Source organism: Rhinatrema bivittatum, chromosome 2 (assembly GCF_901001135.1).
Source record: "Rhinatrema bivittatum chromosome 2, aRhiBiv1.1, whole genome shotgun sequence".
Lineage (NCBI taxonomy): Eukaryota > Metazoa > Chordata > Amphibia > Gymnophiona > Rhinatrematidae > Rhinatrema > Rhinatrema bivittatum.
This window is the reverse complement of record NC_042616.1, coordinates 425,781,311-425,793,775: the sequence shown is the minus strand read 5'-3', so window position 1 is coordinate 425,793,775 and position 12,465 is coordinate 425,781,311. Positions and strand designations below refer to the sequence as shown.

Below are 12,465 nucleotides of genomic sequence, written 5' to 3'. Positions count from 1 at the left end.
AGTTATCCATTTCCTCAATTTCACTTCCTATGCTAAGCTGATTAGTTTTTTCACTCTTTTCATTGGGAGATATGCTTTCACCTTTACCTTATTCAACTGGTGATCTATGTACTCCAGATGCTGCCTTGGTCTGTATATTGATTTTTTTTTGTAATTGACCAGGAATTCAAGGTAATGTATTATTGATATAAGTAGATTTGTGTCTTCTATTGAGTCTTCATAAGATGGACTCAATATTAGTCAGACGTCTATGTACGGAAATATTAGTATGTTCTGTTTTCTCAGAATAGCTGCTACAACTGCTAGGCATTTGGTGAATACTCTGGGGGCCTCTGTGGGTCCAAAAGGTAGCACTCAGTATTGGCAATGTTTGTCTTCTTGGGTAAATATTAGATATTTCCGGTGAGACCTTGACTGGGATATGTACGCAGGTGTCTTTTAGATCCAGGGATGTTGGCCAGTCCCTTTTTTTTATAGGAGTGACAATATCGTTCCTTCTGAATTCATTTTGAACTTTTCTCTTTTTAGAAAGATGTTCAAATTGTTGAGACCTAGTATTGGACCAAGACTGCTTGTTATTTTTTTCAGAATTAGGAAGTATTTTGAGTAGAATCCCATTCCCCTGTGCAATTTGGGGAAATGTTTATTTTTAAATTTTTTTATTTAAAAGCATTTATTACCCGCCCTCCTAACATTCAGAGCGAGGTACTTTAAAACACATAACAATTGTTGCACTGGAGGTGGACCCTTGGCCTGGTGCAGGAGAGGTATGGCCTCCTGGGCGAACCCAGAGAGCGCCTGTCACCAGGAGGCAGAGCACACAAGGAGACAGAGGCTAACTGGAACTTCGCCAATAACAGTCCGGGTTCTCCGCGGGTTGAGCCCTTGGTTCTCCGCGGGTTGAGCCTCGAAGGGTCTCCCAGCGAGATGACGGAGAGGTGTGCCCACCACGAGTAAAGGTGCGCAGATCTCTTGGAAGAAATGAGCTAGACTAGGACAGGAGATACCAGAGATCACAGGAACAGTCCAGGAACAGAAGGTCTTCCCGGCAGAATAGGCAGAGCCTAAGGGTCTAGCTCGTGGGTGGCCACGATGAGCGTCAAGGCAGGTGGATCTGGTGGTCTCAGGAACAGCGAAGAGAGTCTCTGAATGTAGCACAAGGGTCAAAGCCAGGTTATCAGTCCTAGGATGGTGGGCCAAAGCAAGGTTCAGGTTCCAGAGGTCAGTCAGTACATCATTTCCAGACCTGTCTGGTGCTTCCGGTTCCAGATGGCAGACGAAGAGAGTAGTCAGGCAGGCAGTGGTCAGATCCAGGCGGCAAATGAAGAGAGTAGTCAGGCAGGCAGAGGACAGTACCAAGAGAACAGTCCAAGAAAGTACTACCTGAGTAGGGACCCAGGAAGGACCACAGGACGCAGGAACACAGGAACACACAGGAGAGACTGGAACAGGCTGGAACACAGGAGCAAGCAGGAACACGAAGGACAAGCAGGAACGCTCAGGAACGCAGCAAACTAGAGACACCGAGGTGAAGACCCGTTTGCCAAGGCGAAGTCCTGGTGGACAGGGCCTCGCTTACATACCGAGGTTAGTTGATGTCATCGGGGCACGCCACGGAGCTGGTTCCCGCCCTGGGCCCTTTAAAGGGCTGGGCGGTCCGCAAGCGTGTGCGCCTAGGGGCAGAGCCAGCGCCGGAGAGGATGCCGCACCCCGGTGTGGAGCTCGGCCCCATGTGGAGGGCCTAGGAGACGCTGTTGCGGGATGCTGCGGACAGGCGGTGCTGGCAGCGGCAGTGGGAGAGGACGGCCTGGGACCTGCTAGCACAGGAGCAGGATGAGTAGGCCCGGGCACGGGCCTAGCGCAGACGGAGCGCGCAATAACAACTAGCTAATAAAAGTAACTTAAGTGATTCAACAAAATGAGTAAAACCAAACATCCTATAACATGGTCACACATAGAAATAACACATATAAAGTAACAGCTAGCTAACAAAAGTCACTATTAAGTAATTAAAAAGGTATGAATAAAATTGAACGTAGGATAACATGAGCATTAAGAACCGCAGAGAAGACATACAGGCAAATCAAAAAGGGCTAAAGGAACTCCAAAAGGGAGTAGCGTTGGGGAGTATAAATTATCATTTCTGTTGGAAAAGTGTTTTTAAAGAGGTGGGTCTTTAATGCTTTTTTAAAGAAAGTTCTTTCACAGAGGCACCTCACTTCCTTTGGCAGACTATTCCACAGGAGAGGACCTGCTGAGGAGAAGGACCACTCTCTGGTTTCGTCAAGACTGGCCAGCTTCGGAGTTGCAACATCAAGTAACATTAGGTTTGCCAACCTAAGGGCCTGGGAAGGAGTGTGTATTTTCAGTATTGAACAGATCCAGGGGGAGTGTATATTGTATATAGATGAGTGGATAATTATAGCATTTGTATTGTATGCGGTGTGAGATTGGGAGCCAGTGTAATATTTCAAGAAGTGGAGTAATATGTTCATAGATGGGAGTGCCAGTTAGAAGTCTTGCTGCCAAGTTTTGTATAATCTGTAAGGGACGGGTAGCATATCCTGGGATACCTATTAGGAGAGAGTTGCAATAATCTGTACCAGAGAAAAGTAGAGACTGAAGAACGGATCAGAATTCAGAGTGTTCCAGAAGAGGTTTGATGTGGCAGAGTAGGCGCAGTTTGTAAAAAGATGGATTGGTAACAGTCTTTATGTGATCATGCAGAGAGAGAGAGGGGTCAATAGTAACTCCTAAATTATAAGCAGTTTGAGAAATTGTAATACAGTGAGAATCAAATGAGAAATGGTCGAAAGTTCTTTGAACTTGGTAATGTGATAAGACCATGATTTCTGTCTTAGCAATATTCAGTGCTAATTTATTGCACTGGAGCCATTTTTGAATGGCTTTCAGGCAATGGGAGAGAAATGGTTCAGTCACGGACCATGTTTCCTTTAGGGGAAAAAAGAATTGGATATCATCCGCATAGAACTTGTAATGAACTCCAAGGCTAGAAAGAGTACGACATAAGGGTGTTAGGTAGACATGAAATAGAACAGCAGAGAGGGCAGATCCTTGGGGAACCCCATGGATAAGGGTTGTGGAGAAAGAAGTAGTAGATTCAATATGGAATTTTTGACTCCTATTAGTGAGGTAGGAAGGTTGAACTGCTTTTGATTGAAGAAATGATTGCAACTCTTTCTGTAGTATGGAGAGTTGTTCCTTTGTTGTAATTTGGTGGGTTTGGCAGTGGCAAGCTTTCAAAATGTAGAAAGTATCCTTTGTTTATTATTTTCAAAGCCCATATGTCTGTTATTTGACTCCAGTGATTCTTGAAAAACTGTAATCTTACCCCTTCTTCCAATTCTGGAAATAGGTTCTGATGGTAGGTTGGATTGGAGTGAAAAGGACGGTGTAGATCTGTGTGAAGGTTCTGTTCAGTTTTGTTTCAATTTTGTTGTCTTGTTTGTGGTTGCTGACCTTGTCTTGACTGTGACTACTGTATGATGATTGGGCATTTTCTGTAAGAGTAATAGGGGTTATATCTTTTGATCTCTATTGATTGTTCACAGTCAGTTACAGATTTCTTTTGTGAATAGGAATATGGCCTCTTGTAAGGGTCTTTCTTGAAGCTCCTCTGTGTTATGTATTCCTTTTGAGAAGAAGTGAGAGACTGAAGAGCTGTATTTTGATTCTTTATCACCTTTACTGTCTTTTTCACCTTATCCCCAAATAAATTGTCTCCTGCACAAGATGTATCTGCCAGTTTTTCAGGGACATCATCTCTGAGGCTTGACGCCCTTAGCCATGCTAGTCTTCTTGCTGCTATGGCTGTTGCAGATATCCTTGTAGCTGTATCGAAGGAGTTGTAAATTGACCGTGTCATATGCTTTACACAATTCTTTGAATCTGCTATGATTTAGTTGAAAAAATGTTTTTCTTCTTCTGCTAACTTTTTGGAACATTCATGGAGTTTTTCAAGGTTATTATAAAGATACTAGCGGTACCCGGCCACACGTTGCAGTGGCAGAGTCAGGTTCTTTACCCTTCCTCCCCCTTCCCCTTGCTCATTTACCTCAGTCACTCATCCTCCTCCCCCTTGGTCACTCACCCCCTCACCCCCCCTTCCCTCCCCTGTCCCCACTCCAACTCTCTCCCCTCACACTCACCTCTCCCCTCATTCTCCCTCCCCTGACACTCACCTCCCCCCTCATTCTCCCTCCTCTCACTGTCACCTCCCCCCGCCTACTGCCTACCCTTCAGGTCAGAAAACCTTTGTCTTTCTATTTCTGTGGGAACCTCCCACCCAAAAAAAAACCCCAATCCCAACCCTTTAAATCAAATAATAACCCCCCACCCTGCTGCCCCCTCCCAAGACCTGGAAAATTAAAATTGTTGGTGCTACATGTGGTCTGTCCCTGGACGTCTGTGCGCGTTATGTAGCCAAATAGGGGAGTGCCTAACCAAATTTGCACTTCAAAATTTGTTTTGTGGTCTGAGGAGGGCTATTTTGGTGCGTTCCTGAGATTGTGCAAGTTTAGTGTATGTATTTGTGTGTGAACTCCTCTTCCCCCAAAAAACAACCCTATGAGAAAAGTTCTCTTAAACTAACCACCCCACACTCTCCTGCCCCCCCCTCCCCCAGCCCTGCGAAAAACAGTAGCCCACCCCCCTGCCCCCCCAGAGTTGCTGAATGAATGAAACCTGCCCCCACTTCGTGACCCCTCCCCAAGATGTTCGCAATAAATTCATTACCACCCCCCACCCTTCAGACCCCCCAAGACCTGATAAAAATGTCAGCCGGTGGAGCGGGCGTTCAGGAGCGGTCCAGGAGCGATGTATTGGCGTTGGTCTGTCGGCTGCAAGCACTGAAATGGGTTCAGATGGCCCTTTGCCCTTACTATGTCAGTGGGGTGGAGCAATGGCAGCGGTAGGTCCTCTGACATAGTAAGGGCAAAGATCTGCCGGCTGCCAGTCCTGAAAATGGCACCGAGGGGCCCTCGCCCTTACTATGTCACATGGGCTACTGCCGCCATTGGTGTCCCCGAGTGGCATAGTAAGGAAAAGGGCCGTCGGCACCATGTTGATTGCTGGCAGCCGATGGCCGTAGTGCAGGAGATGTGTCCCGGACCGGTCCTGGCCCCCCGCTGGAGCCTCCCGGACGTCTGTCTGGCCCAGAGTTTTTAAACTAGATTTCAATTTGGTCTCTTTCGATGAGCTTGGGTGCTCATATTTATGTCAAAGTTCTTGGTAAATTATCATCCTCAGGGACATATATCCACAAAGGCCACAGGATGAAGAGTCATGGTTTGTGTTCAGGCATTTCAGACAAAGGGAATATAAATCTAGCATGGACATGTTATGTCCACATTGTTAACTTTTTTTTTTTTTTGAACAGACCTTTTCCTCGCTTTTCGGACAAATAGTGATGAAGCTGAGAGAGAGAGAGAGAGTTGATTTCTGACCATTTGCTGTAGTGGGCAAAAATAGACTGAGGAGACTTGTGAGCAGGGATGTTAGAGTGAGAAGGCCCCTGCATGCTCAGAAAGCAAAGTTGAACTTTCTGGGCTTTGAGAGAAAAATGATCTGACTCATTGTCAGATAACATCACCCATTTTGTTTGACAGTTTGTTGTGCTTGTCCATGGAGAAACAACAACAAATTGTTCAACATCCAAGAGAATTATTCCAATCTCTCTGCAATTCACTACAATAGACCACACTCCTATTGCTTTAGAAATGTGTTACCCACATTCTTTGCTCTATTCTCAATCCTAGACTGACAATATCACACCGTACCATCAATTAGGGTACATCAACCTCCTCTCAATATTCACCATCAGTTACATAAGTTTCTTACTCATGGGCAACAGGGTACCGCTTCTCCTTAGGTCAAGAAATTCTGTATCACAGGCATGTAGCCAAGGACTTCCCCAGCATCAACAGTACACTTCTCTTTCCAGCTTCCTCTCCTTCTCTTGGTCCTCCACTGGTTATGGGGCCATATACTGCTCCAGCTCCTTCTCTTAGACCCGGCCACATCCTCTAGTTATTTCCCCATGGGAAGGAATGCTACTTCTGTCTTACACCTTTTTCCTTGAGGGGGAAAGCATTTGCAAGACCAAATCCAATAAGGAGGGGTCCTCAGGCTCACCAGCCTTGCTTGGCCACTCCCTTCAATCTCCTCACTAAACCTTGTGTAACCCTTCTCTCCTAAGAGTTTCTCCTCAGAGGGCACACAAAAAAATGTATCAACTCTCAGGGCTTTCTTTCCTTGCCACAGTCCCCTGGGGTGAGTTCTTTCTCTGGGGGTAGCTATTGTGGCCCAGGCAGTGGGATGACTTTCTTTCATGTGCCCTTGAGTGATGTGTAGTCAAGACAGCTGAACACAGGATGGGTGTTCAAATAGTAAGTTTTAATGATTCTGAGCAACTTGGTAATCAATTTCCAGGTCTGGTAACTGTACGATTCAACCTTTTACTCCCCCTGTGTAAGTGCTGATTCCCTGGCTCCAGGGTGAGTCCTGACTCCCTTGAACTGGGAAGCATGGGGGGTTTTCCCTGCTCCTAGCCAGCCCCGATGGCCATGGGGTTCCTGGGGGTTCCCCCAACTGCACTCGTCTCCTTACTGAAGATCCTTGGAGGGGTCTTCCAAAATATTCCTTAGATTGGAATTTGGGGAACTTCTTCTTCAAAACCCTGGCTGTAGCCCAGACCATAGTATTTCAGACACCATCTAAACTCTGGAGCTGCTTTGCTCCTCTCTACGTAGCTTCTAACCTGGCAGGATGTGCACAGGCTTGATTCTGCAAAAGGATCTGGGGAAAGCTGTAGGCCTTCCCTGTAGGGAGGGACTCTTCACTCTAGAGCACCTTTCCCTTAGAACTCTCCTTTCGACTCCCCTGCAAAACTCCCCTTGACCCTCTTATAACCAGGTCCTCCTTTTCAGCTACCTCATAGGGAGGAGTTGCTAATTCCTAGTACTCAACTATGGGGAACTAGAGACATCTAGTGGCCAAAAATAGGGGTGCCACACTTGAACCAGACATTATATACTTTCCAGTAACTCTCCCTAGGGGATCTTCTCTTATCTTCTTAAAGGATTACACCATTCTAAATGGTAACTGCATCTAGAAAACTATTCAGTATATAACATTATATAGTCATTTCTATTTGCCATCTAATGGCAGTTCAGTAGTACTGCACAAATAGTAATTTTCTTCAAATTCTCTAAAAAGAAATCCTGAGGCTCAAACATCCAAAATCTCTTCCCAAGACGTGGACCCAATTTAGGTCTCATTTCATAACGATTCGAACGGCTAAGCAGAAGCTCTCAAAACTGTCAAATACCAATCCCTCAAGTTTTGTTTGTTGTAGAAGACAGGCACATCATGTAAATTTCATTTCCTAGAGCTGATGTTTTAGAGGGGAATTTTAAAAAGCAACTTATGCAGGTAAATGTCTATTTACTCGTGTAAATCAGATGTCTAAATAACTTCCCCCCTCCCGCTGGACGAGATTATGAGCATTGTGGAACAAAGTATGTACCTTTTAACACACTGAGCAGAGGCATTTCCAGGACCAGAGTTAAGGCGGGGAATTACACAGTACACATAACGTGCGTTTTCAAAAGGGAAAAAGTATCCACAGAAAATGTAGGTGAAAATTTCTTTGGATACTTTCTTTACCTCTGAGGCTGAAGGTTAAAGTGCCCCCGGACTTTGCATGCTGTTTTGAAAGTTTCCCCTTCCTGAGTCAATGGGCAGGTAGGAAGGCAGGATGAACAAACAGAGAATTGGGGGAAACCTCTAGAAATCATAGATGAGCCAAATTGCTAAAAATAACGGCGCCTCTTTTGAATGGAGTAGGATTAGCTTGCAATAATCCGGGGGGAAATGAACCCAGGTCTGGATTCAGAGGATCGTAGGAAATGAGAATCATTGACTTGCTAGGGTTTAGTCCAGGTCACATGTTCTGTGAGCCAGGGCAATCCCAGGCATGAAGACAGAATGCAGCACTGTCCTGGCAGATGACTTCCTAATCATTTCTAAAGTGCCACTTGATGTACACAGTGATGTACAGACACACACAGGGGACAGTCCCTGCTCCATGCAACTTTCACTCTAGTCAAGACAAACGTAGATGAGAAATGATGAGAGGGAGTTTCGCTGGGCCTGCGGACATCATGAGCCGGGGAACGTTTGTCAGGATCATGAGCAATTATATGGAAATACAGCAAAGAGGGAAGGATAACGGACTAATGTAGTCTGACTTTCAGACTGTACTCCTTAGGGATGGAAACAGTACCGACATGGCATTATGGTGCCCAGAGCTGAGCTCCCCCTTTCAAGCTCTACTAGAGTAACCTAGAGACTAACATGAATCTGCATCAGACAAGAAAAGGTGTAACCCAGGCAATAGTGTAAACCATCAGATATCAGGGACAAGGGACACATAGAGTGGAGTGGTGGCCGACGGAGGAGGGGGGGGGGGGGCCGATAGAACCAGCCTCTAATGGATTCTGCTCTTTTTTCTATTTCAGATGCTAATCTACAATCAAGCTTAAACATTAATGAAAATTACAATAAATATTGCTTTATAATTTACATTATTCTCTACTAAGAGTTGTATGACTTGTTATAACGTTTCATTGAACAATTCTAGTGACTTTAGCCCCGGTGAACGAGGCCCGATTGGCAACACTGGAAGGTGGAATCTTTCATTTCTACACAGAGCAGATACAGTAAGTCCATGCTGGAGCAAGCTCCACTCCCCAGCCCCTGCTCCGGAAGGAGCATTGCTCAGGAGAATTTAGTCCCCATGCACGTTATTCCTTGGCCTCCTTGCTGATACTGCCAACCAAAGTGTCAACTGTGTATGATTATTTTAGTATTGAGGATCTTCATCACTGGAAAATTAGATTTACCTACTGTTCTGCATCCTGTATGTCTTGACTAAATTGTAAGCTCCATGGAGTAGGAATTGTGAGGGTAATTTTTTAAGGCATTTCTGTGGGTAAAACAATGTTCTACCCATGGAAACGTCCCGTTAGGTAATTGCCCACCCTCTGCACAGGTAAACTTGCAGACGTTAACCTGCAGTGAGCAGCAGCACTCCTGGGACAGATCTGCAAAGGCGTTTCTCTTTATCTGCATACAAATTTGCGTCTTGAATAATATGAATGTAAATCTTCGCCATAAAAATCTGCACACAAGATAGCAGATGGAAATATGTAGGGGTAGTTTTGGCAGCATAATATGCACGCACTTTCCCTTTGAAAGCTATTTTAATATAATACATTTTAATATAATTTTAATAATATATTTAATACATTTAATACATTTAATACATTTTAATATAATTTTAATATATTTTAATATATTTAATATATTTAATACATTTAATACATTTTAATATAATACATATTATATAAGTCTAATACATGTATTTTATATACATGTATTAGACTTAAAATGTATGTGAGCTGTTACAAAATTATCCCCTATATATGTCTCTGTACACTATAGCGCTGTATACATCTGGCATGCACTATACAAATGACAAGAATAATTCCCTGATGGTCTGTGCTTCTCCTCTGCAGCCCCCACAGCTCCTCTCCCTGGGTGAAAGGGCAACTAAAAATTCTGCTTCCACAGGAAACCAACATAAGTTTAACCCCACGTTGCATCACTATTGTAGAAAATTGGGATTGAGTTTCTGACTTGGGTTCCCATTCCTTGGGCCTGCAGCAATGCTGCAACAGCCTCACTCCTGATAACTTGGGAGGTGGGGAGATTAAAGTTGAGTCGGTATGCAACCAGCGACACTGGCTGGCTGGCACAGAGCAGCAGTGCTAGTCTCCCACCTCCCCTCTCTTGCCACAGAAAGCTGTGCTGTGAGGGCCCGGAAAGGCAGAAGATAAAAGGGGGAAACTGTGGGACAGCAAACAGGGAAAAGGTTTCCTGGGCCCAGAAGGGAGCAGCTCAGACAGAGCAAAGCCCAGGGTCTGTTTCCTAAATGCATTTCTTTAGACGTTGGGGATGGGTGATGCTACCACGATATGTCTCTTGCTCTGTGCCAGAGGGCTCAACAGCTGCATTTTTTTTACAACTTGCATCATTTCTTGAGTTCTTCACTGGTATTTTTATTTACAGGTTTTGTATATATTGCCGGACATCCCTAAAAGTCATCCAAATGCCAATAGAACAAATAAATAATTGGCATTCTTCCCTCAGTTGCAGGTAGCATGAGCCCTATGCTGGGCTGTAAACAAAATCCATGCCACCAAGGATTGGACTGAGCCTGAATCCCCTCTTCTGCCTGGGTCTACAGACTGCAAAATAGTGTGAAGTGCTTCCAGCCTCCCCCTCCCATCATGCACTGGAAAAGCAGGACCATTTGAATTTATACGGGGCTGTTGTGGGATCTTTGGGGTGGGATCACACACACAAACTAAGAAAATAACAACACTGATTGTGTCTTAGGTGAAATAATGAAAAGCTATATTATCTTTATAATATATGTATAGAACAGGTGCATATGAGACCACCTGCGACAAATAACAAAACAAATAAATATACAATACCGGAGACGCTGTCTCTCTGTCTCTGTTCAGTTCTGGTTAGTCAGCCATCTCTCCCTACATCCCTTCTTGCATCTGTATATTCTATCCTTGCCTTGCACATGCACAGAACAATTCTCTTTGTGTAGTCCTTTTTGATATATTGCCAAACTACTGATAAGAAAAAGTTACTGCATATCCTAAGATAGTGGACTTCTTTGTCTTTTGCACTACTCCTAATCACCATATTGTCTTCACTAGTTTTAAAACTAACAAATTGCCATGGACAGTTTCCAGGTGTTTCAGCACTTGGTACTGCTTCTGGCCTTGAAATTATGCAGGAAGAAATTATGTAAAGGAGAAGGCAGGGGAATCTGTAAAGGCAGTAAGATATACTCCTTAGCAAGTGATGTACTGACCTTGTAAAACAAGACTATATGCAATAATTATAAACAAATATGACAGTATTTTTCTCTCAGAACAAGATAAAATAAAAACATACTAATACATTCGGTCTCCCAAAATGTGAGAGAAAAATAAAAAAAAGAAGGTTTCTTACCAAAAGTCCAAACTGTAACACTATCAGTTTCTTTGTAATCTTTCATATTAATCTCTCTCTCTGTAGTTGTCTCCAGTCATTTCCCAAGCAGTTCTATATAAGAAAATTATTCCTTACCTGCTAATTTTCGTTCCTGTAGTACATAGGATCAGTCCAGACCGTGGGTTATGTCCCCCGTCCAGCAGATGGAGTCAGAGCAAACTTCCGAGGGTGCTGACATATAAGCAGGTGCACCCTCTAGGGATCCTCAGTATCGAGAATATCAAAGCCCAGAGAAAACAACACTAGACAGAAAAGTAGGATGGATCAAGCACCAATCAAATTGTAACCACAGAACATCTAACCAATGCAACTTGCAAGGAGAACTGTGAAGAACAACAACAAAACCTCAGAATGTAGGAGTTGGAGGGACAGGAGATAGAACGTACACGAGCAGGCGTCTGACCATTACTTAAGAAACCCGGGTGGGCGTCTGGACTGATCCTATGTACTACAGGAACGAAAATTAGCAGGTAAGGAATAATTTTCTTTTCCCTGTACGTACTAGGATCAGTCCAGACCGTGGGATGTACCAAAGCTTCCCTAAACCGGGTGGGTCCCTGAAGACCCTGCTCGAAGAACCCTGTCCCCAAAGGAACCCGAATCACCTACCGGCAGTTGCAACCGGTAATGCTTCGAGAAGGTATGCAGCGACTTCCATGTCGCCGCGCGACAGATTTCCTGAATGGGAACATGTTGAGACTCAGCCCGGGACGTGGCCAGGGCACGCAACGAATGAGCCCGGACTACCTCCGGGGGCGCCTTCCCGGCGCCGATGTAGGCTGAGGAAACCGCTTCCTTGAGCCAACGTGCGATAGTCGTCTTAGACGCCTGCTGGCCTTTCTTATTACCGGACCAAAGCACAAAGAGATGGTCGGAAGCCCGGAACTCATTGGTCATCTCCAAGTAGTGCAGCAGAGAGCGCTTCACGTCGAGACGCCGGAGGGCCTGAGGCGCATCCGACGGGAAGGCCGGCAATTCCACCCACTGGTTCAAATGGAAGGACGACACCACTTTAGGTAAGAATGAAGGCACCGTACGTATAGAGACACCCGAATCCATGAAGCGGAGAAACGGTTCCCGGCACGAGAGCGCCTGAAGCTCGGAGATGCGTCTCGCCGAGGCAATGGCGACCAGGAACACCGTCTTAAGTGTGACGTCTTTGAGGGAGGCCTGCCGTAGTGGTTCGTAGGGAGCCTGTCCAAGGAGACGGAGAACCAGGTTGAGATTCCAGGAGGGATAGGGATGACGCACCGGCGGCCGCAGGTGCTTGACTCCCTTGAGGAAGCGCGAGACGTCCGGATGAGA

At 45.1% G+C, this 12,465-nt stretch overlaps 1 protein-coding gene across 1 annotated transcript in view; it reads left to right on the top strand.

Annotated features, from left to right (window-relative positions):
- LOC115086154 overlaps positions 1-8,604 on the top strand; it is a 101,369-nt gene extending 92,765 nt beyond the window's left edge. Inside the window, exon 10 of the mRNA XM_029592656.1 lies at positions 8,541-8,604. Coding sequence (XP_029448516.1) covers positions 8,541-8,547 — 7 coding nt within the window. The 3' untranslated portion in view covers positions 8,548-8,604. The remainder of the gene's footprint in view (positions 1-8,540) is intronic.
- The last annotated feature ends 3,861 nt before the right edge of the window (positions 8,605-12,465 follow it).